Below are 27,107 nucleotides of genomic sequence, written 5' to 3' on the forward strand. Positions count from 1 at the left end.
TACCTTAATATTCCCCTCATCTTAACTAAGTTTTAGGCAGACTTTGTCATGATACTAGCCCCCATAAGTGCCTATCTCCCTGGCCCTTACAAATCCGGAGGAGACATATTACATCTGGCTTTGAACTGTCATGGGATCAATGCATGCATATTACTTAAACTCCCCCTAATGTGCTCCAGTCCCTTTCAACTTCTTTACCCGTCATTTAAAACCACCCTTCATCTTGCCTCAGTGGACTTGAGTTCAAAGTTAGTTCTATCCTCTCTTCCTTGTTTCATTGGAGGTGCTTGTTAGATCATAGTGATCCTGTGTACAATAGAATACAACAGTGCCTAGTCCTGTGTCATCTTCAGAGCCCATTATTGGAGTCACTATATCATTTCATCTTATGCACTGACCCTCTAATTTACTAAGAATGATGTCCTTCTGCATGGCCTGGTCTACCTTGATAACATGCCCTATGTCCATGAGACAAAAATCTTAGCATCTTCTCTTCTGTGAAGCGTTTGGGTTGTACTTCATTCAAGACATTTTTTTCACTCTTCTTGCAATTCTTGGTATATTTAGTATTCTTCTCCAGCACTGCCATTTAAATACAGTGATTATTTTTCAGTATCCCTTATTCATTGTTCAACTTTTGAATGCATATGGAGCAATTAAAAATACCATGACTTAGGTCAGGCATACCCAAGTCCGCCACTGTAAAAAAATAATTTTATTGATGGCTCGTACAACTCTTGTTACAAACCATACATATTCGTACATGTATTCCATCGTTCTTTTCTACACATTTACTTTCCATTGAGACCATGGGATCAGCTCCTCTTTTTCCCCCTCCCTCCCCCTCCTCCCAAACCTCGTGACCCCTTGATAGATTGTAGATTGTTAATTATTTTCAAATCTCACACTCACCACTGTCTTCTTTCCCCTCCGGTTTCTGTTGTTCTTTTCCCTGGCTGGGGTTGCGTGGTTATGTGCCATTCATTGCGATCAGTGTCCCCTTCCCTCCTCTCCCCCTCTTCCCCCTAACCTTTTGGGATCTCTATTGCCATTCATGCTCCTGGGAGGCAGCACTGAGGTCATAATAGTGGGGGGTGAGGAGGCCTCCAGGGAACAGAGGTATATTGTGTGACCCATTAGTGCTCTACTGCACCCTGATTGATTCAGCCCCTCCCTACGACCCCTCTGTGGTGGAATGTTCTATTGTCCATAGATGGGTTTTGGGTCTCCCCCCCAAACCACCTCTATTCTCATCAATGTGTTTTTGTTTGTTTGTTTGTTTGTTTACTTTTTGTTGTGAATCTTCTGATGCCCACTGCCCAGTCTCAATGACACTTCACAATTGCACTGGTTGGTGTTTTTCTCCCATGTGGGTTTGTTGCTTCACTGTTGGTCCATGGTATAACCCATATAATTAGGCAAACCATCCATGTCCTAGTCCGAACAATAAAAAAAAAAAAACCTTCCAGTTGAAGAAATAAAAAGAAAGAAGAAAAGATTAGAGAAAAGAAAAAGAAAAACCTACTTAGATCCAGGTCTGTTTGCTGGTCCCCATGAGACCCTCCTCGACTCCGGTCCTGAGGGAGATCCAGGGACTGCCCCTCCTCAACCAAAGTCCATTCTTGGGGCTCCTCAGGGACTCTGTGGATTGGCTATACTCCAATTGCTGATCTGTTATGCTCTATTCCCCCACTGTCTTCCCTGCCACATGTCTCCATTGTTGTCCTCTGTCTCTGTATATTCCAGTTAGAGGACAATATGTCTTGAGCTGTTGGCAGTCCCACATCCTCTCTGTGCCCCAGCAGCTCCATGCAGGGACCTCATCCTCTGGGCTTGGGGTGCCCATATGGAGTCTAGGCCGACTTCCCCTTTCTCTTTTTCCTTCTTGGTTTGCTTCCATCTGGGTATGGTAGGTCGGTTCCTTTTCTCCAACAGAAGATCTAGTGTTGTTCTCTGTGGCACACACTTCCAGGATGAGGGTCAGGCTAGATCTGGTTGGGGCTGGCCCTGTAGTCCAGTCTTCTCATGGATTCTTCCACGTGTGACCTTTCCCTCCTAGTTTGGTGTGCCATGGTGAGGTCTCTATGCACGTTCCAATTTTTTGGAGACACAACCAATATTTTCCCCTGGGTGGGTTAGTGCCTTGTCCCCCCATGTCATCACCTCAGTTTCTCCCCACCCCCATTCTTCCTGCCCCTTCCCCCTTCGTTCTGTTGGATTCACATGTACCTCCCTGGGTTTGGTCTGACCTCCCCCGACTGCCTATGCTTCCATCTGTATATTGAGATAAGTCTTTTCTTCTATTCCTGCTGTACTGATTGTATTTATCCCAGGGGACTTGTTATACTTGTCCTTTTGAGATTGACTTACCTCGCTTAACATAATTCCTTCCAACTCTTCCCATGAAATGACATGTTTCATCTGATTATCCATGCTTTTTAGTGCTTGCATAGTACTCCATTGTGTGTATGTGCCAGAGTATACTAATCCACCTGACTATCAATGGAAATTTAGGTTGTTTCCAACTCTTTGCGATTTTGAATTGCACTGCAATAAACATTGGAACACAGATGACTGCTTGTGTTTTATTTCTTACCTCCTCTGGGTATATGCCCAGTAGAGGGATGGCTGAATCATAAGGTAGATCAATTCTATTTTTTTAAGTATCACAAGATCGCTTTCCACAGTGGCTTTACATATCTACACAATTCCAGCAGTGGAGGAGTGCTATAGTTTATTGTGCCAGCCTGGCCGATAAACACAAGTAGGATTAACTGAAAGGCAGAGGGATAAATGGCTCGATGAGCCTCACCTTGGTTGTTCTGTGCCTCAGTTTAAAGGGGTACACTACCTGTGGGATGTCTAGCCTGTGGACTGTGTCGCTGTAAGTTGAGGTCCCTTTAAGCCCACACGATTGGAATGTTCATCTCTGGAGCTGGGGACTGAGAGTTGATGACAGTTGGGGACCTGCCTTGCTGTTTGCTGCCTGGGTATATATAGCCCAGCTCTCTCTATAGAAGGGCACCGGCACCTGGCAGCTCTCAAAACTTGAAGGACTGCTAGTGTCTCACTGCTTTATAATTTAACTGTTAAATTTCTTGTATTACCTATCTGTATATTATTTAACGGTTTATTTCTCAAATTATATATCTATCTTTATAAATACATTTATATATAATTACCAGCAATCTGGTTTGTCTCTCTAGAGAACCCTGTCCAATACAAGGAGGGTACCTATTTCACCACATCCCCTCCAACATTTGTTGCTCTCTGATTTTCTGATTTGGGCTAACCGCAGGGGAGTTAGATGGTGTCTCATGGGTGTTTTAATTTGCATTTCTCATGTCTAATGAATAGGAACACTGTCTCATGTGTTTGTTGGTCATACATGTCTCCTCCCTAGTGAAATTTCTTTTCAGTTATTTTGCCCACTTCTTTAGGGGGTTAACAATTTTCCTCTTTTTGCAGGCCAGGAGGGTGTTGTAGATTTTAGTAATAAACTCTTTGTCTGATGTATCATTCCTAAAAATCCTCTCCCTGTCTGTGGGTTGTCTTGTCACCCTCTTGGTGAAGTCTTTCGAGGCACACAGGTATTTTTATTCTTATTAAATCCCATTTGTTGATTTCCAGTTCACCTGTGTATGTTCTCTTCCCTATTGCAATGAGCCTATGAAATCACTGGGCTAGTGATCTTAGGTTTGTCCTGATTCCTTCCTGGATGGTCCTGATGGTTTGGGGTTTTATTTCTAGGTCTGTGATCCAACTTGAGTTTTTTCTTGTGCCTGAGATGAGGTAAACGTCTTGTTTTATTTTTCTACATGATTCCAGCACCACTTGCTCAAAAGGGCATCCGCTTCTTGATGTTTTGGGGACACTTATTGAAGATCAGTTGTCTATATGCTGATGGTTTTACTTCTGGGCTTTCTGTTCTTTTCCACTGGTCTGAGTATCTGTCATTGTGCCAGTACCACTCTGTTTTGATCACTATAGCTGTACAATGGGTGTTAAAATCAGGTAAAGCGGGTCCTCCAACTTTGTCTTTCTTCTTGAGGAGTTCTCTGCTAATTCGGGGGTTCTTCCCTCTTCATATGAAATTGGTGGTCAGTTTTTCCAATTCTTTGAAGAAGTTTGTTGGCATTTGAATCAGAATAGCATTAAACTTATAAAGTGCTTTGTGTAAGATTAACATGTTTACTATGTTGAGCCTTTCGATCCACGAGCATGGGATGTTCTTCCATTTGTGGAGGTTGCTTTTGATTTCCTGTAGTAGTATCTTGTATTTTCCCTTGTATAGGTCTTTAGTGGGGTTTTTGTGTTGTTGTTGTTGTTAAGTATTTTCCTAGGCATTTCAGTTTGTTCTTGGCTACTATGAAGGGTACTGCCTTTTTGATCTCCTCCACCATGGTCCTTTCCAATGTGTATAGCAAACCTATCGACTTCTGTTTGTTGATCTTGTATCCTGCCACTCTTCCATATTCCTCTGTCACTGTAAGTACTCCCATTGTGGATCTTTTGGGGTTTTAAATGTACATGATCATGTCGTCTGCAAATAGTGATAGTTTCACCTCCCCCTCTCCAATTTGATACCTTTAATGTCCTTTCACTGTCTTATGTTGTTATCTAGGACCTCCAATACAATGACGAATAGAAGTGGGGAAAGGGGGCATCTTGTCTTGTACCCTTTTTCAGTGAGATTTTTTTCTTTTCTCCATTGACAATGAAGTTGGCAGTTGGCTTTTTGTAGATAGCTTGCATTAGCTTGAGGAATTCACTTTCCATTCCTATCTTCATGAGTGTCTTAAATAAGAATGGGTGTTGGATGTTGTCAAATGCTTTTTCTGCATCTATGGATATTATTATGTGGTTCTTATGCATTTTCTTATTGATATGTTGTACAATATTGATGGATTTTCTGATGTTAACGATGCCTGCATCCCAGGGATGAATTCTACCTGGTCATGGTGCATATGTTTTATATACTTTGCATTCTATTGGCCAATAGTTTGTTGAGGATTTTTTGCATCTATGTACATTAGTAATATGGGTTTGTAGTTCTCTATACGTGTGGGGTTTTTGCCCTCTTTGGGTATCAAAATTATACTGACTTAGTAGAATGAGTTTGGGGATTTGCCATCCTTTTCTATGCTCTGGAATACTTTGTGGAGGATCGGTGTCAACGTTTCCCTGAATGCTTGGTAGAATTCTGCTGTGAAGCCATCTGGCCCAGGTGATTTTTCTTTGGTAGCTTCTTGATAACCCTCTCTATTTCTTCTTTTGATATGGGTTTGTTAAGGTTCTTGACCACTGTCTTAGATAATCTAGAGAGTAACTGTTTTTCCAAGTATTTATTCATGTCTTCCACATTTCTGAATTCATTAGAATATAGTCCTTCATAGTACTTTGTGATTATACTTTTAATCTCATTGGGGCTCTTGTAATTACCCCCATTTCAACCCTCATCCTGGCTATTGATGTTTGCTCCTTCCTTTCCATTGATAGGTTCTCCAGCAGTCAGTCAATTCTGTTGATCCTTTCATAGAACCAGCTTTTTGCTGCATTTATCTTTTGCATCATTCTCTTGTCTCCCATTCGTTTAACTCTTCCCTGATTTTTACTATTTCTTTTCTTTTGCTTTTGGAGAGGGTTGTTCTGTTGACTCTGTTCTAGTTGTTGGGGGTTTTGGGATAACGTATCAGTCATAGCCTCTCTTTGCTCATATGCATATTTATTGATATAAAGCTACCTCTGATAACTGCCTTCACAGCATCCCATATTTTTTGATACATTGTGTTCTCATTCTCATTAGTTTATAGAAACTTCCTGACATCCTCTCTAATCTGGGCCTGTACCCATTCATGTCGCAGAAGATTGTTGTTCATCCTCCAATTGATTGCCCTTGCTTTTCTGGTCGTCCTTTAATTAATCTCCAGTTTTATGGCATGGTGATTCGAGAAGACATCTGAATTATCTCTATGTGTTTGACTTGTGTCCCAGCATGTAGTCTATTAATGAAAATGAGCCATGTAGACTTGAGAAGAATGTGAATTTTATTTGCATTTGGATGGAAAACTCTATAAGTGTCATCAGGCCCAGTTGCATAATTGCATTGTTTAGCTCTATAGCCTCTTTGCAGAGCTTCTTTCTCAGTGATCTGTCTTTCTCTGATAGTGGAGTATTAAGGTTGCCTACTATGATTTTGGGCTGTCATAAATATTCAATATGCTAACTAGTTCCTGGATTACTGATCCATTGAGCATTATATAATGCCCCTTCTTGTCTCTTTTTATGGTTTGAACCTTGAGGTCCATTTTGTCAGAGATTAGGATTGCCAACTCCGCTGTTTTAGTTGCCTTTTGCCTGGTATACATTCCGCCAGCTATTTATTCTTAGTTTATTTTTGTCTGAGTGCTTAAGATGTGTCTCTTGCAGGCAACAGACTGTTGGGTTATGTTTTCTGAGCCAGTCCTCAAACTTTTTCTTTTAAAGTATGGATTGAAGCCACTGGAATTCAGAGTTATTATCACCATCTGTGGATTCATTGCTGTCATGTCGTGTCTTGCGCTTTGGGTGTTTTCGTATCTCTCTTCATATCAGTGTGCCGTGGGCCTTCTTTCTTTGTGGGCCTTCTTTCTTGTCTTCTTTTCCCTCTGAGGACCTGTTATCTAGGTAATCTTTGGCGTGTTGGCTATGTGGTGGTCTCCTGCTTGTGCTTGGTGGAGGTTGATCCTCTAGCCATAGTGAGTCAGTCAGTATATTCTGCAGAGTCGGGTGACTTGCAGCATATTCTATAAGTTTTTCCTTGTCCTGGAAGATCCGTATCTCCCTATGTATCTTAATGGATAACTTGACAGGGTAAAGGATTCTTGGTAAGGTGTTTTATTCTTTCTGCTTTTGGAAGATGTTGTTCCACACTCTCCTCCTCTTCATGGTGTCTACTGATAGATCTGACCTTTTTTTTACCTAAGCTCCTTTGTATGTGACTGTCTCCTTTTCTCTTGCTGCTCTTAACATTTTCTGATTTTCCTCGAAGTTGGATATTTTTACTCTTATATGTCTTGACGAGTTCTTTGGGGGGTTTAGTGTGGTTAGTGTCCTTTCTCCTTCCTGTATGAGTGCCTGGTTCTCACTTATTAAGGTGGGAAAGTTTTCTTCCAGAAATCCCTTCGATTTCTTGGGTGTTGATTTGTGTGGTGTGTCCTGCTCTGGTAGACCAATTGTTCAAATATTATTCCTCTTCATAGCATTTGTCATTGATCTCAGATTATCTTCTGCTTCTTCAATTTTTCTCTTCTGCTTGTCTTTCTAACTTGCTGAGGTCTGTTTAAGTGTCTTCTAGATCACTGATATGGTTCTCTGCCTTCTCAAGCCTAATCATAAATTCTGTAATTGTGTGTGTGGCTTCTGCTACCTCATCCGTTAGCACCTATATTTCCCCTTGTTGTGTTGACTTCTTCCCCTCTATTGTGGACTTCATCTTCTCTATCATTTCATCCTTATTCTATATAGCTTCCCTTAGCTCCTGTATTACTCCAAGCAGTCTTCTGAATATTTCTTTTTGTGACAGATCTGTGTCTGATTCTTCTATGAACATCATTAAGTCTGCTTCTGTGTTTTGTCTCTCTGGGTTTTTTTGTTGAGGGTGATGTGGACTGTTGACTTTTCCTTGATCCTTTTGTAGACCCCTTTTTTCTGGGAGACCAGGGGACCTTAGATCTTTTTCCGTGTTACTGGTTAGGGTGGTTTCAGGGGGCTGTTTATGACCTACTATAGAGGTGGGTCAGACTGCCTTGTAAGCATAGTTCCTCAATGGTTGAGTGGCCAACAGTGGTGAGGAATTTCAGTGACTGGAGTGGGTCTGGGGCCTATATGTATGCCCCTGGGCTGCTTTGACCTGGTCTGACAGGCCACGCTTAGCAGCCTTTTTCTTGTTTAATTAAAAATTTTTGTTCTTTTCCCTCCAACCTTTAAAGATGCCTAAGAGAAGGCAAAGGTTAAGGAGGCCTCGCTGCCACAGGAGGTGGTGCTAATCTAGGGTTCCGAAGCCAGGCTATGTGTGGGAAATGTCTGCTCATCAGATCAAGCATGCACTCCCCCTTGCTCCCTGCAAGCCTGGAGTGCTGAGCTGGTAGTCAGAAGCTTCCCCTGGAAGCAAAAGGCAACAGCAAACCTCCTGCACCCACAGGAATGGGCTGGGGCAGCAAGGCAGGGTGTTCAGGGCAGCAGGCACTGGGAACACACTGCATGGTGTTGCAGTGGCGTGGGCTTAGGAACCAGGCATGTCACCAGCAGGTGAACCTGGGAGTGCCCTGGGCTGCCAGGTCATCAAATAAAACTCCCAGGTGGGGAGCAGAATGAAGCTGGCAGGAGAAGGCAGTCAGGCGGGGGTGCCAATGGAGGTCTCTCAGGAATGGGGGTGGATCGCCCCCAGTCGCAAGTCACCTAACTAGCTACAGGTAGACTTCAGGTCAGTTACAGGGCCCTGGGTGAATGAAAGCAGAGACCTGCCTGCGCTGGGGTGGATCGCTGCCATGTGGGAAGAGGCGAAATGTGGAAAAGCGAAACCTCTCCTAGTGGAGCACCACGAGTGGGCAGCTGCTTCAGGGGGTCCTGCCACAGCTGCATGTGTCTCAACGGGGCAGTCAAGCACATCCTGGTGTGGAACCTGGCCTGGAGGTGGGGTTGGTCAATCACTGTCAGCAGCAGCAGTGGTGACTTGCTGGGACAGCTCAGCCTGCTGATCCAAGATGTTCCAAGGATCATATCCTAGATCTCAGGAGCTCTGGCTCAGGTCAGATGTATAGGGTGGGGGTGTTGTCCCATGGGGTTCTCTCACTCACCAGAATCCTTACACTGGACCTCTGGACACTAGACCTGCCATGCATGAAAGAACCCTCAGTATGTGCCGCTCACCTGGAGCCATCTTGACCCAAATCCCCTGGAATTCTTATTCTTCACAATGTTATCTACAAATTTTTACAACCCTCACAGTCGAGTACCTTTACATATTCAATAAAACACTAGTGTTCTCTATTTTTAGTCAGGATCCATCTGACATCAGCAATGACATTCCTCATTCCATGTTGACTTCTGTAGCTGGCTTGTATTTCTGGTAATTTTCTGTTGGTGTACTGCTACAATAATGTTTAATGATCTTCAGCAGAATTTTACTTGAGTATGACATAGTTTCATATTTTTCACTTTCTATTGGCTCACCTTGTCTGTTTTCAGAATGGGTATAAATTTACTTCTCTTTGAGTAAGTAGTTGTCTTCCCATTTTGGGGGTGGATGCATACATGCTTCTGTTTGTTGAAATATCTCAAATGATTCTGTCAATTCCTGGTGAGTTCTTTTATGCTAGTGCCTTCAGTAAATGCATAATTCATTACCATCGTTATTTATTATTGCTACCTTTTGAAATGCTTGAATTTGGACCAGTTTTCTTTCCTTTTTTGGTACAATGACTGTATTTCTTCCATCTCTGTTTGATGTTCCAGTACCCTTGAATAAAGTCATCATTGTTTGTTTGACATTGTCTAGTACAATTTCCTTCCACAGTACTAGTGCTGTGACTTTCATAGTATTGGATTTATAAGTGGACACTCACACTTCTCACCCCAGACTCCAGGTGCACACCATTGAAGTCTTCGTCTTCACTCTTCATTGATAGACATCTTTTGGTGAGTGTGAATCTTGGAATGGGAAGAGGAATCACAGGAAGGTAGTGGGCTAGCTGATGGTACACTGAGGGGATTGCAATGAATTAAATGAAACAAAATGTATATGAATTGTTAAGTATAAAAATGATGGCATACTCTGCAAACCTTGCAAAACTGAATACAAAAATGTTTTTAAAGTGTATATTTCAATTTTTTATATAACTAGATAATTTAAAGAGTCATGCATCTTCCTTTTATGGAAATAACATGCCATCAAACGTCTATGCCAACTCTGTAAACCCCTCCCCAATTATTTCCCTAGGTATTCTATGCACATCACTGTTTGGGCCCACTACTTATGTAGGAATGTTATTTGCAATAACACAGTACATGCTTTACTAGGGAACTGTTACTATTGAATAAAAATGGAATGCTAAATAAATCTTCTATTTTCACTTTAGCTAAATAGTGAGAATATTGATGAATTATGTGTGTTTGGGTGTGTTTTCCTTCTTTCTTTCTTTCAGTTCCATTATGCTTCTGTCAGATTGACTAAACTTGAAACAGACTTGTGTGTGACTCTAGGCTATGTATCTCCCCCTGGCCCTGAGTCTTACAGAATCCCAAGAAATCTGTACCTTTCATATGGTTGCTTAGCCAAATATTAATGTTCCCTAGTACTTTTCCATTAGTTCATTCTAATCCTTAAAATCCTCCTGCCTTCTGCCTTGGAAGATATGAGTTCAAACGTAGTTTTTTTGTTTTGTTCTGTTTTGATTTTTATTTAAATTATTTCATTGGGGGATCATAAATCTCTTATCACAATGCATATATACATCCATGGTGTCAAGCACATTTGTACATTTGTTCATGTCATTATTCTCAAAACATTTGCTTTCTACTTGAATCCTTGGTGTCAGCTCCTCATTTTCCCCCTCCTTCCCAATTACTACCTCCCTCATGAACCCTTGATAATTTATTAATTATTATTATTTTATCATATCTTACACTGCCCGACGTCTCCCTCCACCCACTTTTCTGTTGTCCATCGTGAGAGGAATTGCTGAAATCCAAATGAAGGCTGAGCATGATAGTGGAACAAGAGGAAAGGAAATAGAGCGCAGAACAAGGAGGCAAAGAGCAATTATAGATGCCTAAATACAGACATGTAACTATATAAATATATTTAAATATGATTATGGGGAAATATTCTGCATGCATATATTTATAGGTTTAGTATTACTAGATTTATGTGCATATATTTACAGGTTTAGTATTAAGGTAGCAGATGGACATTGGGCCTCCACCCATGTACTCCCTCAATACAAGAACAATTTGTTCTATTAAACTGACATTCCATAATGTTCACCTACCCTTCCCTACACGATCTCTGAAGACAAATATGTCCAGAAGCAAGTGTGGTGAAGAAAGCTGATGGTGCCTGGCTATCAAAACATACAGCCTCTGGGGTCCTAAAGGCTAGAAGTTAAAAAAAAAGTGGCCATCTAGCTCAGGAGCAAAAACCTCCAACTGAAAGAAGCGCACCAGACTGTGTGATCACGAGGTGTTGAAGGGATCAGGGATCAGACTTAGTTTTGGTTTTTTTCCTCTATTGGTAGCCTTGATTAAAATCATTTTTGTTTATTTAATTACCATTATCTGGTTTATTTTTGTTAGAGATCCTTTACCATGCTTCTGTTCCACACTTTTTGAATGATTGTCTTTCCTGCCTTTAGCCCACTTATACTTAAATGATGTCAACTCAAGACATAGAAGCTCAGGTGGATAAATTCATGGCATTATCAAGTATTTACAATGAAGATGAATTTAGAAAATCAGAAAGTTCCCAGGGTGGAGAAGCTAGAATCTATTTGGATTTGCCAGAAGATTTCAAGGTCTTCGTGAACAGTGAGTCAATTATAGATATATATGTATTTATCTATAATAGCTTTATAGAGATATAATTAACAGAGCATACAATTCACCTCTTGACTTATATAATTCACAGATTTTTAATAAATTGACAGACATGTGTAGCCGGTGCCCCCAAATTCAGCACTTTAATGTGGAGTTGCCATAGGGCCCTATAATTCTACACTTACATAAAAGTGGACTTCAGAGAGTTTGTAGGGGAAAAATGGACCCAAGGGAAAACGGAAATTGTATACCAAAAGTTTGAAGTCCCTTCGTATATACTCAAGACATAATGAAAGTTTGCACCAATAACAGAAATTCCCATGCAAATGATCCCATCAGTGCTATTCATAATAGCCAAAACATATGGACACAATTTAAAGGTACCTCAGTTGATTAATGGATAACTAAAATGTGGTTCATTCATACAATGAAGTATTCTTCAGCCATGGAAAGGAATGGAAGGTGTGCTGCAGCGATTATGAACATTGGCAGAACTGTGATTCCGTTTCAATGAACCATCCAGACGAGGTTTACTGAGTGTTGAGAAGAGGAAGTTGTTTTTTGTGCTAATGCATTTAGATTTGTAGGGGGCGGGGGCTCGGGGAGAGGCTTCGGACGAAGGAACAGGGTCATGAGAAAATATCCTCAAATTCGTGGTGCACAATTCTGTGAAGAGGCTAAAACTCAGTGAAATATACACTTTACAAGGACACGCTATGCTTTAGAGCCTCTGTGGAATAGAGCTCGGTGTCAAAACAAAGGAAATGTGATGTATCTATAGTATGTGCTTTAGATGCCTTAGCTTATTTTCCAGTGCTTCCAAGAAAACAGCTTTCCCCGCTAAGGGGTTGGCAGTGCGCTGGAAATGGGAGGGTGGATTACATTTTCATGGAACGTCTTTAGAACCTACTAGCAGAGGCCAGCCATTCCTGAGCACTGCCCGACACGCACCCGTTGAACAAGGCCTTTTATGTTTGTCTCAGGAAATCCAGCAGATGGTCGCCAGAAAAATGGCAATGAATATGTGATTCAGTTTCTGCCTCCTCTCGTGCTGACCTTTGAACTGCCACCAGATTATCCATCTAACTCCCCACCTGCGTTCACGCTATGTGGAAAGTGGCTATCACCAATCCAGGTTAGAATCCACTATTCCTCCTATTTTTGAACCCTGTTGTGTTGTCGTTGCTGGTAGGTGTCGTTGAGTGGGTTGTGACTCCTAGCAATGGAAACACTTCTCAGTCCTGTGCCATCCTTGCAATGGCTCCCATGCTTGAGCCCATGGGAGCAGCCATGGGTCACCCATCTCCTTGAAGGCAGTCCTCTTTTTTGCCACGTGTCCACTTTACCAAACATGATGACCTTCTCCAGGGACTGGTCTCTCCTGACAACATGTCCCAAAGGACAAGAGAACGGGTCTCAGCCTACTTATCTTCAGGGAGCATTCTGACTGTACTTCTTCCAAGACAGGTTTGTTAGTTCGTTGGGCAGTGCATGGCCATATCCTTTGCCAGCTGCGTAATTCATAAGCATGGTTCATCTTTGGTCTTCCTAGACAAATGTCCAACTTTGCCATGCATGTGAGGTGGTGGAAAATGCCATGGCCTAGGGCAGGCTCTTCAGTAGCGACGGCCAAATGCCTTCCCCCTCTGCTTCGTTAGCGTTAGCAACGGGAGCTCTGTGAGTTGTGCCGAGACTTCAGCAGCGGCTCCTGTGCCTGGCATAGAGCTGCTCTAAGCTCTTCCCCAGGAGACCACGTCAGGGGCCTCGTTGCTGCTCCTGTGCCTGAAAGTCCGTGATCAGAAATGCCCATATGTCAGAGTAGATGCAACAGGGCTCCGTGCGGGGAGCGGCTCGGGCACTGGAGAAACACAGCATAGGGAGCAGCATTGCAGCCCATATCACGAAGGCGTTTGACAAGAAGTGCAGCCCCACCAGGCACTGCACCATGGACAGAAGCTTTGTGCGTAATGTGGCACACGAGAGCAAACACTTTACCTACGTCTTCCTGGGCCAAGCGGCCAGCCTCTGTTCATACCTGGTGAAAGCATGGATGATGTCCAACACCCAGTGTTCCATCCAGAGCCAAGGCCCACCACCTCAGTTCCTAATCCCAGAGACTGGACATTTCAGGCTTGCAAAGACTTTGAACACCTGCATCTTTGACCTTTGTGTGGTGTTTGGTAGAGGACCTCCACGCTACCCGTTTGTTATGGTTCTAAAGCATGTGGCAAACAGCTGATGTTTGTGTTACTCTTCTCTTCCACACTTTACCCTGCCTCACGTCCCCCCTCCTTCACAATGCCTTGTTTCTAAAACAATGATAAATGTGTTGGAGATGTGGGTAACAGAAACCTGACAGCTTTGCCTTAAGACAATCCCACTCTTTGGGCCCCTGTAATGGGTCAAAAGATGAGAGCAATACTTTCAAACAATTCTATTTCAGATCGTTAGTCCCAAGGCCCTAGACAGCCCACGAGCCGAAGCACTCCATCGTAAAATCATTTTATTTCTGGATCTACTTCAGGCGCATGCAGATGTTGAAATAAACAAGGAAATGAAGACGGAAACCCAAGTAGCAGTATTCCTGTGCTGCTGCTGTTGTAAACCAGGAGGAATGTTACAATCCAGATCCTTAACTTTGTACTCAGTGTCCCAACATTTTACCCTTAACCTGGTCCTTGGTGACTTTTCTGTATCATTACCCTGGAGGTAGCTCACACCCATCCCCTGTCAAGCCCGCTGCTTTCTCTTCCCTACCTTCCCGTCCGCCTTGGACAGTCTCCTAAGTCTTTTTTCCTTCGGTATGAGTGTCTTTCTGTTAGGTGATTTTTTTCGCTTATACTACTGGTCTCATATATTACTTGTCCTTTGATGACTACCGTGATGCGGCATAACATTCCTCAAGTCTACCCGTGTAATGCGGTGCTTCATGGGGTCGTCACTGTTTTCTAGGCATGCATAGTATTCCACTGTAGGAGACCAGCATTTCTTTTTTGTTTCCGGTGGGACATTAGGGTGCTTCCATTTTCTTGCTCATTGGCAGTCTTGTTATTGGAATAGTTCTACATTTGCACCTGCAGAGGCTTTCTGTAATTGCACTGGTTTTTATGGTGCTTCTTGCTCATCGCTCCTGACTTTCTGCTCTGTTCAATACCCCTGGATTAGGAATAAAATGACTGCATGTTGTCAAAAGCACAGTATGTCGCTGAAGTGACAGCCTGTGTTTTATGTGTTTCAGGCTTTCAGTGAGCAGGTTATGAGAAACAGAGGGGAAAGAGAGATGCTGCAGTAAGCCCATCTTGAGGTCCAAATACGATTCCTTTTGCAAACTCTCCGCTGTCTTCTTTGTTTCTCCTAGCTAACCGCTCTCTGCAAGTGCTTGGGCAATGTCTGGGAAGAACACCGTGGCAGTGCAATCCTGTTTACATGGATCCAATTTCTTAAGGAAGAGGCTCTCTCCTGCCTGAACATCGCCTCTCCCTTTGAGCTCAAATGTGGCTTTCAGGGGAGCATGGATCGAGCCGACCCAGCTACCCACGAAGGAGAGTTCTGTCTCACAGGAGCAGCTGGCTTTGAGGCAGACCCAGAGGAGCCTGTGGATGAGCGAGCTCAGCAGGATGTGGAATCGTTGAGCCTGCTCTGGGAAGTCTTGGAGTTCGATGAAATTCAGCAGAAAAGAGTCTTTAACAAAAAAGTATACTCCTGCACGATATGCTTCAGTACCAAGCTGGGCAGCGACTGCATGTACTTCTTGAACTGCAAGCATGTATACTGCAAGGGCTGTATGAAGGAGTACTTTGAGATCCAGATCAAGGAGGGACGGGTCCATTGCCTCACCTGTCCAGAACCAAAGTGCTCTTCAGAGGCCATCCCCAATCAGGTAACTGCTTACCCCATGGCCATCTTCCATCCCAATTCTGTTTCTACTGGGAGCCTGCTGCTCAAGCACTTCCTTTGCTGGGAGCTCCGCAGGACCTTCCCAGGCCAGCAGTCAGTGTTTGCTGGCTCTCACTGCCATGGAGAATGTGGCTTTTGCTCACATTGGGATGTAGGAAAATCTCAGCTCCCCTCCGCTGTCCTGGGAAGGAGGAAGGAGGCTGTAGGAGGAACAAGGGTTGTTTTAAATGCTGGGACTTAGAAACTTTGTAAGCCTGCTAACACACCGTCCTACTTGAGGACGCTGTAACCCAGTCGTTCTCAACCTTCCTCGCGCCGCGACCCTTTCATACAGTTCCTCATGTGGTGGTGACCCACCAACCATAAAATTCTTTTTGTTGCAACTTCGTCCCTGTCATTATGCTGCTGTTATAAATTGGACGGCCCCTGAGAAAAGGTCGTCCAATCCCTAAAGGGGGTGAGACACACCGATTGAGAACCCCTGCTCTAACCTTTCTTATCTGAGTTTGGTGTCTGTGGCCCACACCCCTTCCAAGAGTTCACCTGGCTGTTTTGCTACCTGGTTGGAAGCAAAGGACTGCCATCCTTGGCTGGAAGTCGGAGTGTGAAATGTCTGTGCAGCTGAATTGGGCAAGAAGCCTCAGCATTTCCTGGTGGTATAGAATTAGAGTCAGACCGTTTCTGTTTCCCTCCAGGTGAGAGAACTCGTGGAAAAGGAGCTATTTGAACGGTATGACCACCTTCTCCTCCAGTCCACCTTGGACCTGATGGGGGATGTGGTGACTTGCCCCCGGTCGTTCTGTCAGCGGCCTGTGGTCGAGGACGAAGAATCCAGGTTGGGAGTATGTGGCAGCTGCACTTACGCCTTCTGTACCGTGTGCCGCCACACCTACCACGGCATTTCTTCGTGCAAGATAACAACGGGTACGTTGGGAAGTGTGACCTCGAGCTCTGAAAATAAGAAGCCTTTTCGTTCAGTGTTCATTTTAGTTTGGAAGATACTTGTATGCCTAACCCTGGTGGCATAGGGATTACAGGCTGGGCTGCTGACTGCAAGGTCATTGGGTCAAAACCACCAGGTGTTCCTCGGGAGACAGACAAAGCTTTCTGCCCCCGTAGTCTCTGAAAGACGTGGAGCAACCCGAACCCTCCCTTCTAGGGTCGCTATGCATTGGCATCAACTCCATGGCAGGGAGAGACCCTTTCTGAGATTTCAGGATTCAGGGGTATTCACATAGGATGGCAGCGTTGTCTGCAAACTCTGCAAGGAGAGTCTGTGTCTCAGTCTGCTAGGACAGAATCTTTTATCGGCAAAATGATCATAGGAGTGTGCTCCCAGCACTTTCGCCAAATCACGCAAAGGCGGGAGTGATACCCCGCCTCCTTTTCCATATTCTGTACGTTGTGAGCAAGTCACAGGTCCCACCAACACTCAAGTCATCCAACTGTAAAGGGTGTGCATGTGGGGGTCAGCCCGGGGCCTCTCTGATAAAGCCTGCGCCTGGTCCCAAGAGATGCACAGCTATCCCATGGACACCATACGTGCAGTGCCTCTCTGATTGGTTTCTTTGTTTTTAGGAGGTGGCAGCTCTGCAGGTTTATTAAGCAGTGAAGTCAGGATCCACTGGGGAGAGGTCTCCAGCCGGTCTGACCTGCCGAAAGGGTGAGGGAAGTGAAACCCTGCCCAGAGATGCTAGGGCCCTTTTTTTTTTTTTAAGTCTGGTGAGGGCCATTGAGCTCAGGCGTGGGGGCGTTCATCCAAAGCTGGTTGTTCCTGGCTGGCGGGGACTCAAGCAGTGGGTCCCGATGGGGTGAGACTCATTGCTAGACCGGCCATGTGGTTTTCCCTGTCCTTATCTGTCCCTACTCCGAGAGACAGGGCTCCGATTCAATAGGGGCTCCGGCATCAATCACTCTGGCTGCACTCCCAGGCTTTTTCCCAGGAGTTTTGGCCTAATATCTTGCGGAGTTTGGTTGATGAGATGAGTATTTAAAAATGTCTTAGCCCATTGTGATAAGACTTGTTTGAGGTCTCCATAAAATGAATATAGGAAAGAAAAGCTATCTTGCCCTAAGGTGATTTGGGGTCTAGGTATGTGACCCTGGCCCTGTTCGGGACAAGCCAGTTTTGGAAAACAACTGGGTTTTCTCCGTGGGTCTGGAGTATTTCTGCTGGTTTAGAAAGTGCCGTGGCTTAATCTCAATTTGCCTTATTCCCTCCATAAGGCATAGAACCCCGCCTGCTCGAACCAGCATTACCAGCCTGATCTAATTGGAAATTCCATCGTGGATATTTACCGGGCCGTGAGATAATCGGCGGTTAGTGACCCTCCTATTGCCAGCCGGGCGACCCGCCCCGTCAAGTATTCGGCCTCTTTCAACAGGAGACCAAGTGTATGCCAGGGTAGCTGGCAAGTCCTTCCAGGTCATGTCCGAGATGGTCAGCAAGCCCTGCCACACGCCGTATGCCTATCAGGGTCTCCTGTGAAGGGGCGATCACTTCTGTTTTCACAGTTTTAGGTCTCCCATGCTAAAGGGGACGTGAACTCGGGCCTCTTGGCTGTTGCCTCTGGTCTTGTCCTATACAGGACACAGGGCAGGGTAGAGGGACCTTTCCAGGCGTGGGCACCTGGCAAGTCTCCTCTATAGACAAGGGGTCAGGCTCTGGGGGGACGGGAGGGCTTTGGCCAACTTCTGAACTGGGTCACACTTAGGGTGGAGGTTCGGGGGTCCCTTCCGGTTTTTCTGGGTCAACTTTTTCACCATCGGCGTGGCTGGGAAGATTTGCATGGGCTCGGGTAGGACAGTCAGGGAACAAGCCCAGCCAATGTCCAAGTGATCCCACAGAACCAGAAAAAGCCTGCCTTTCTGGGACCTTGGGCCACTTCCCTTCAGAACAGCCGAAGAGAACTAACCACCAGATGGTATTGTATTCTACAGAGGCACCTGGCAGCCTGGACTCTGCATTCTGCATGGGGGCTACAGGAAAATGCCAGTGTTTCCCCTCAGGGAGTCTGGCGGGAGGCACAACGCAGTGCAGTTCTTCAGGGTGTCATGCAACGGGATCGCTGGGGGCTGCGTGTGAGACTGAATCTGTCCCAGGGTTGCAAGGTCTGTAGGGAAAGAAGGGAGACATACACGAGAGCGCAGACCAAAGCCCCACTTCCTTAGTCATTGCAGACTCCCATCCCTGCGCCCTCTGTAAAGGGACCGGTTCACCCTAAGTCAGGGAACGTGCCCCACAGGAAAAGGTCGGGCACCTGGAGAATGGCTCGTCCCAGCCATCTAACCTGCTCTGAGAGTGCTCTCCCATCTTGTGGCTGGATCCCTGGGAAGATTTCTTCCCCTATTGGATCCCTAATGGGCAGACAGCAGCAGATTGGGCTCTCCTGCGGATCCCTTCTGAGTCCCCGGGTGCTGGCCCTAGGCTCATTTTTTCTGGGCAGTCCAGGCTGATGGGCCGAGATAGGCCCGTCTCTTTTCTGCCGAGATGCTCTAGTAAAAGATTCTCTAGTTCCTGAGCTAGAAGGCGTCCAACCGGGTTCAGGCCTCCTCTGAGAATGTCTTCATTTTAGGTGGTGAGGACGTATTTTGGTGAGGGCGAGAGTTTAACTCCGGACGAAAAAGAGCAGCTGAGCCTCAGGGGTAGACGAGGGCTTGGCGGTGACTGCTGAAGCAAAAGATGTTGTCCTTCTGGTTCCCCTGGAATCTCAGAGATGAGACGATAGTTTAGGTGTGCTGTGCTGTTTGAAAGTATCCGCTCTGGATTCAAGACTCCATGTCGCCTTCCCCTTTGGATGTACCTAGGCTACATCACAAAAGAGTCTTCTGGAGGTGGCCTTGTGCTCTGGTCAATTTTAGCACCACAGAGGAAGGGCACCAGGCTAGGTTTGTCACCAGGGAAGAGTTGGCAGCCTACAGGCACCTCAGATAGGGGCCCTACCGCTCTCGGCACCTGATGTACCTTGAGATTTCCATGGCCAGGCCACCTCACCGGCAAGACATGGGTGGGGGAAGGGGGATGCCTTATTCCATAGGAGTCTGTCTCAACCCCTTTTCTGAAACCAGGTAGGCACAAACCCACACTCTCCATTTTTCTAATGGGGCAGGGGAGTCCAGCCGCCCCAAAGAGGGCTACCTAGAGGATCCAGTGTAGTCAATCCCCCCGAAGGCAGGCAGTTTGCAGCCCCCAGCCCCTCCTGAGGAGAGCGACGGGGCTTCCTACTCTCAGAAACCGCTCACAGTCTCAGAAACCCATACCGGGGTGGGTAGGAGTCGCCCCTGACTTGCTGGCAGTGAGTTTGTGGTGGAGAGTCAAAGTTTACCAATTGGCGGCATCGCTGATTTCCTTTGTCACGTGTGCCCCCGTTGTTCTTCACTGATTAAAATACAAATGCGGGTGTTGGTTAGAATTTTTTCCTCATTTTCATCATACTTTGGCTATAGCATTCCAAATCAAAAGCGTTCTGAGAATGAGTACTATCCTGCTGCATGACTCAGCTCCACGGAATGATGCTTTCGTCCCATTCGTAGGCGTGGAGGCGCATAGAGCTATGAACATTCATTATGGAGAGGTTTTTTTTTTTCCTTTGTGATAAAGTGCCTGATGGTCTCGTCGAGGGAAAGGGTCTGTTCTTTTCATTGGCTTTTAGTCCTCTTTGCAAACCCTTATGAAAGTTCATTTTGTACGTGATGTTCTAGAGAAGCTAATGCAGATACAAAAGGAGTATCAGTGTGCCGATACCAATGGAAGACTGCTTATGGAGAGGAAGTATGGGAAGAGGATCATTCAGATGGCAATGGAAGAGATGCAAAGCAGGACGTGGCTGGAAAGGAACTCGAAGCGCTGCCCATGTTGTGGAACTCACATAGAAGTAAGTCAGGCTTTTGGAAGGAGCTCGTGCCTAGATGCACAAGCCTGTTTCCCTGTCCTTGACCCGTAGGAGCCCTTTCGTCAGTGTTACTGTTCTAACGCACCACAGATTACCACCCGCACAAGCACGCACGCATATACACTCACGCACACGCACGCACGCCTATACACACACGCACGCCTACACGAACACACGGCACACGCACACACTACTTCAGGAAAGGTGCCAGCCCTCTTTATTATAGCTGGACGAGAGTCAACGAAGGTCTAATTCACTCCGGAGCCTGAACAAAGGAAGCACTGGATCTCTGTAGTTCAAGCAAAGGGCTGGCTGAAGGGGGACTATGCAGTGGCATTCTTTGCTCAGAGGGTAGACAGGAGCGGGGGGGTACCAGCAGGAACATCAGGCTCTGGCAGGACAGATTCCATTGGGCAAGCAGGTTGTCAGGAGGGCCCAGAGACATGCCCAGAGAGTCAGGTCCCTCAGGATATCAGGAGCGGGGTTGGGGCAGCCAGCTGCTGGCCGGCCTGAGCAGGGATTAAGAAGGCCGTTTTGAACAAAATGGAGTCCTTTATGCTAAGCGGGGCTACAACGGGTGGGCCTTATTGAGAAGGCATTTTGTGAGAAAGATGAGGCTCTGTGCTCCTGTAAAGACTTCGGTCTTGGACAAACCCTATGTGGGGCCGCGACGAGTTGGGATTAACTTGAGGACAGTGGGTCAGTGTTTTACTGAGACTTATTTCCTCGAAGATGGAAATTCCCCACTGCAGCATATTTTCCTACCCCACGGGTCTGTGGCCTCACCTGATCAAGGTGCTCAAAATCTGCAGCCGCAACAGCGGTAGCATTGTCATCGTCGTGTAATATGCTATTGGATATTGAGAACCGGGGTGGTAGGGAAACGGTTTCTGCCCAACCCATTCGATAGTTGTAAGGCCATTCGTGGCCCATACAAATGTAACAATGCAATAATTAGCCTGTTATATTTGGTGGAGTGGTTACGTATTGGGCTGCTATCCCCAAGCATGTCACTTGCAAACCACCAGCAGCTCCACTGGAGAAAGACTGAGCTTTCGACTGCCATAAAGCGGGACCTCTCAGAAACCCAGAGGGGGTCGCCATGAGTCAGCATGGTGTGGATGGCAGCATGTTTGGTTTGGTTTTATATTTGGTCAGACATTTAACCCAATCACTCCAAATGGGATGGCAGGAACTTCTTCTTTTGAGTAGGGCCTGCGATGTTGGCAGATATTGCCGATCTCCCGGGCCTTCTACTGCCCAAGGGCCAGGTGTTTCCCACACCCCTGATTTGGAACGTCATTGTCTTAAAGGGAGGCCGAATGGTAACCCTGGTCCCTTCTTAACTCAGCTCAATGGCTATTTAAGTGCAGGCAGGAGGGTGCATGCGTACGCACACGTGTGCGCGCACACACACAACTGTTGGTTGGTTTGTTTGTTTTTCATTTTCCTTTAGACCTTTTTCATTTTAAGACATAGCACCCCTGAGGGTCTGGAAATGCGGAAAATTTCCTGTGAACCCCAGCAGGTAAATCCGTGCTGCTTAAAAGAAGAATCTTAACTCTTCAATCCAAACGTAATGGGGCTTGTCTTTTGTTTTGCCTTCTCTTATCATTAAACTGAGGCAGCTGCCATTAGCCTAAAGATACCAGAGGCGTGATCCGAACAGTGGATTTGGAGCCAGGTGTCCACGCGATTTCGTAACCACTTACCATGCTAAAGTGATTGTAAAGCCATGCGTCAAATATAAGTGATTTCTTCTTCAACCCGAAGCCAAGAACCACATCGGCCACTTTGAGCCTATATGCTTGGTTTGTACCTCCTGCTGGGCAGAAAACGTCTGCATTACCTGGTAGGGTTGCCTGCTAAATATTTTGTTTGTGTTCTTAAGCGCACAAAATAGTAAGCATCAAATAAAGAGTGTTTGACCTATTTCCTGTGCATCTGCCAGTCCGGGCAGAGCGAGCGGTGACCCTGGCGTGGAGCAGGGGTTGGGGCTGTGCCTTTCTCTCTGATTTTAGAGCCTGGGAGTTTTTCTTTTTCTCCCTCCTCCAGAAACTTGATGGGTGTAACAAGATGACATGTACTAACTGCATGCAGTACTTCTGCTGGATTTGCCTGAATCCTCTCTCTGGCGAAAACCCTTATAAGCATTTTGCCGATTCCACCTCCCCCTGCTACAATTTGTGAGTATATCCACAATGTCCTCAGACACAGTCCCTTTGGTGCTTCCACCAGAACGCACTCATCGTAATGAATCAATCATAATATTAACACCACGGCAATCATATTTTAAATCATTGTATTGATATCCAATTATAATATGATAATTAATTTTGTATTATCATGAGCTAATAACGAATATGGTGCTTCTTGAAAGGCATTACTCATTTGTGTGACATTATATGTAAAGGAAACCCATACCACATCTGGAAGTACATGTATTTTATATTAAATGCCCAATTGATTTTTACTGTCTCCGTGCCACCCGCCTCCCCGCCTCCGTAGACTGGAAAGTTGAAGGCATACCACCATGGTGTGCCTGGCACCACCATAGAGCCTTGGTATGAATGAAATGGCTGGCATGTCTTCCTTGTCTATTCTGAACTCCATCTCTCCCTCCCCTCTTCCCTTTCCACCACTGTGCCTCACTTTCTCTGTTCCTTGTGAACCACATGAAAGCGAGTGCAGACATTGTGATCCTTGCAGCCCTGAGTGCTTCCATTCACATATCCTAAAATGAAGGGAAAATGTCTACAGAAACGCACTATAGGACCACATCTCCAAAAGTAACGGGGATGGAATGATATCACATGTATCCATTCCATATTCAATTCTACGTCATGCCTCAAATGACTTTTAGAGACAGCAGTCGGCTCTACGTGCTGAAATGGTGAGGCTCTAGCCCATATGTCTCTCCAGGTTATCATACGCTAGGACAGTTCTGCCCTCTACCCTTTCCTTGCCCAGACCCTGAATTTTGTAAATGATCTTTTGTAGATCGCCCCACCCTGCAGAGCCCTCTGATTGTTTTCTATAAATCATTTCTTCTGTCCCCTTGGCCGCTGTTTATCTAAAAAGGAATAAAATCCTTATGGCTTAGGGTCATGTGGGCCGCAGTGCTTCCCGGGGGATGTCTCCTGCCCTGTGTTCATGGGCTGGGCGAGGAGCCCTGGTGGCAGTGGATCGTGCCTTTGGCGGCTGAGGGCTGGCTGAAACCAGCAGCTGCTCTTTGGGGGAAAGGTGACGCTTTCTGCCCTGTGAAAATGAGCAGCACTGGGACACACAGGGGCCGGTGCACGCCTTGCTATAGGATTGCTCTGAGTCAGAAGCCCCTGCATGGCTGTGAGCTTGGAGTTCTTCATTCCTCTCAAAGAGGCGCGGTGGCCCTGTTGAGGAAGCATCGGACTGCTAGCCACAAGGTTGTTAGTGCCCACGCAATGGCCACTTCACAGTAGGAACAAGAGGCTATCCATTGCTATAGAGATTCACAGCCTCAGAAACCCCAGGTAGGGTAAGTATGAGTTGGATTCCACCCCATGTTCCCGGGCTATTCTGATTTTAATGGAGTTCCGGTGGCATCATGGGTCATGTGTGCAGCTGGTAACTAGAAAGTCCGTTTTTTGAACCCACCCGTTTCTGCAGAGATGAAAGCTGAGACTGTGTGCTCCCACGAAGATTTGCAGTCTCAGAAACCCAAGGGGGCAGTTCTTTTCTCTCCTACAGGCTTTTTGGAAGCCAGAAGCCACTAGCTGGTAGTGGACGCCTTGGGTATTCTTTTCAGAACACTATGATTCTGTCTTTCATGTGTTCTCTCTCTCTCTCTCTCTCTCTCTCTCTCTCTCTCTCTCTCTCTCTCTCTCTCTCTCTGTCTCTCTGTCTCTCTGTCTCTCTGTCTCTCTCTCACACACACCTCTCACTTTCTAGTCAATATCTATACAGAATCATATATTTGTTGAAAGTCATCTCCCTGTTGAATAGTACCAAATGAAATTCACTATCATCAAGTCAATGCCAACTCATAGAGACTCTATAGGACAAGTGGAAATGCCTGTGTGGGTTTCTGAGACTGTGACTCTTTACAGGGTTAGAAAGCCTCATCTGTCTCCTAAGGAGCCCCTGGTGGTTTTGAACTGCTGACCTTGCAGATCGCAGCCCAACACCTGACAACTTGTTTTCTGAGGCAAAATGTTTCCGTGAACTCCTCTTGTACTTCCTTGCCCCAGACTTGGGATCAAGGGATTACAACGCTTAGAATCCCTGATTCCTTTAGTGGGAAAGCATTACGTGAAACCAGTATCATGGATGAAAACATAGTTAGAACATGCTAATGGGTATACTTTTAAATGGAATGCTTTAAAATGAAGACAGCATACTATCCCCACAGCCAAAACTTAAAACTCCCTCACCTTTCAGTACCGAACATTTTGGGGAAAGAGTCCATCGAAGATTCCTGATCAGAAGGGGAAAAACTCATCACAGAATCTGAAACAATAATCATGAGTCCAGACATTCTGAAGCCGCAGAGGGTAAAAGAACCCCTGAGATTATCATCCTGAGATAATCCTTCAAACTCACATGCACACGCGTGTGGGCGTGCACGCACGCGCACACACACACACACAAACACACACAGTGAAGTCATGCTAACCTCAAACGATAGTGTAGCTTAAATAGCAAAAGCTCTGCTTTGGGCATTGGGGTCTTTCAAGGACTAACGATATGGGACAAAGATCCAGCCCTGGTAGCATAATGGTTGCATCGTGGGCTGCAAACGCCAAGGTCACCTGTTTGAAACCTGCTCCTCTGGAGAAAGACCGGGCTTCCTGTTCCGGCAGAGGGTTACAGTCTCAGAATCACACAGAGCTCGTTCTACCCAGTCCCACGGGGTTGCTCAGAGTTAGAATGCAGTCGGGAGCAGTGAGTTTGTGTTGTTCTATGGGATCCAGAGAAACCCTGGTGACGGACAGGTCAGGGGTTGGGCTGCTAAGCACAAGGGCAGCAAGTGGAAACTGCCAGCTCTCCTCAGGAGAAAGAAGGGGCTTCCACCTCGGGTGAAGAGTTGCAGTCTCAGAAGTGCAGAGGCCAGCGCAGTTCTCCCCGGTCCGGCAGGGTCACGGTGAGTGGGAGTCAAAGTGATGGCCTGAGATGGGTTTTACTTTCTCCTGGGTCAAATTGGCAACCGCAAATTGACAGAAACGTTAGGAACCGTAGGGAGCAGTGAGCTTCTGTTCGTGAAAGAGGCGCCACTCAGAGTAGGAGGATGAGAACGGGAGGACAACCGAAAGGATGCAAACAATGACACTAAAATGGAATGTGTGGAGACTTGAATTTGCTGTGTGATTTGCTGGGCAGCTTCTCAGCTACAGCAAAACAAGGGAACGTTAAAAATTCCTACAACAATTCTTCACGAAGTCCTTAGCTCTGTCGGTACAGGCACAAACGAATCTCACTGCCACCGAGTCGATTCTTACTCATAACAGCCCTTCAGGTCAAGATAGAACTGCCTCGGGGGTTTCCAAGGCCACAAGTCTTCGAGGGACCAGAAAGTCACATCTACCTCCCTCGGATCGGCTGATAGGTTCAGACTGCTGACCGTGTAATTAGCAGTCCACCCCATAACAGTTTAAGTACTTAGACAAAACCAATGGGATGCATTTTACTTGATCTAATTGATATGTGACAGCTTTGTAAGTAGTAGGAACCCTGCCGGCACACTAGGTGAGTCATAAGTCTGCTATCTAAGAAAACTGGAGCCATCGGCTTCCCTAAAGATATCCAGCCTCGAGAACCCTATGGAGCAGTTTTCCTCTGCCGGGTAGGAGGCCTAGTGGGTTAGCAGATAGAGGGTTGGGCTGTTACCGCAAGGTCAGCAGTTTAAAACCACCAGCCGCACACTGTGTAGGAGAAAGATGGGACTCTCTACTCCCCAAATAAGTTCCCATCTCAGAATCCCACGGGGCAGATCTACTCCATCCTAGAGATCTCTATGAGCCAAGTCTTGTCACTTCCTCAACTGTGAGAAAATAATTTGTTTGTTAAGGCTGCTCATTTGCATGGTTTCCTTACAGTACCTTTAGTTAACTAAGACCGGTTATGATGCCTAGAAAGAATTGTGCCTCTAAACCCACCGACGTTCTTGGCTGTCCGTCTTGTGCAACAAAAATCATTCAAGTGACAGATAGGCTTATCATCTTTCCTGTTGGTCCAGAGAAGGAACCTGGACCTGAGATCTCTTCTCAAGAATTCTCGGGCCACTTAGCTGACAGCAAACGAAGCCACTTCTTGGAGGGGAGAATGTTTGGAGCGAAGGAAACTAAGCCACACAGAAGAACTTTCAGAAGGGGGTGGCGGAGACAGAGGGGGGGAGAGAGAGAGAGAGAGAGAGAGAGAGAGAGAGAGAGAGAGAGAGAGAGAGAGAGAGAGAGAGAGAGAGAGAGAGAAAGAATTTTTTGAGGGGAAAATGATAGCATTCCATTTCAACCAGTTGTAACAAAAAATGTACATAATTTATCTTATGATCTTCCAGGTTGTTCCAAGGCCTCGTGGGTTAGATTGAAGTTGAGTTCATGCCACCTGCTCCAGGGATGGAAATACATGACTTGCCTTCATCTTGTTTCCAGGACACCAGAACTGATAGAAGATTTCAATCAGCATTTCCCCCCTCTTGCCATGAAGGTGTGGAAAGTCGAGGTTTAGATGTCCCTTCAATGTTACTGTTTAGATATTTTCTTTTCTACGGCT

At 45.8% G+C, this 27,107-nt stretch overlaps 1 protein-coding gene across 1 annotated transcript; it reads left to right on the top strand.

Moving 5' to 3' along the window:
* The first annotated feature begins 11,411 nt into the window (after window positions 1–11,411).
* LOC142433791 (E3 ubiquitin-protein ligase RNF14-like) lies at window positions 11,412–22,553 on the top strand. Its single transcript, XM_075538479.1, has 6 exons — window positions 11,412–11,565; window positions 12,558–12,709; window positions 14,933–15,454; window positions 16,167–16,395; window positions 20,173–20,345; window positions 22,419–22,553. Exons 1-6 carry the CDS (start codon window positions 11,412–11,414, stop codon window positions 22,551–22,553), a joined length of 1,365 nt encoding a protein of 454 aa, XP_075394594.1.
* Window positions 22,554–27,107: the final 4,554 nt, after the last annotated feature.

Source organism: Tenrec ecaudatus, chromosome X, assembly GCF_050624435.1.
Source record: "Tenrec ecaudatus isolate mTenEca1 chromosome X, mTenEca1.hap1, whole genome shotgun sequence".
In the NCBI taxonomy this organism is placed as follows: domain Eukaryota; kingdom Metazoa; phylum Chordata; class Mammalia; order Afrosoricida; family Tenrecidae; genus Tenrec; species Tenrec ecaudatus.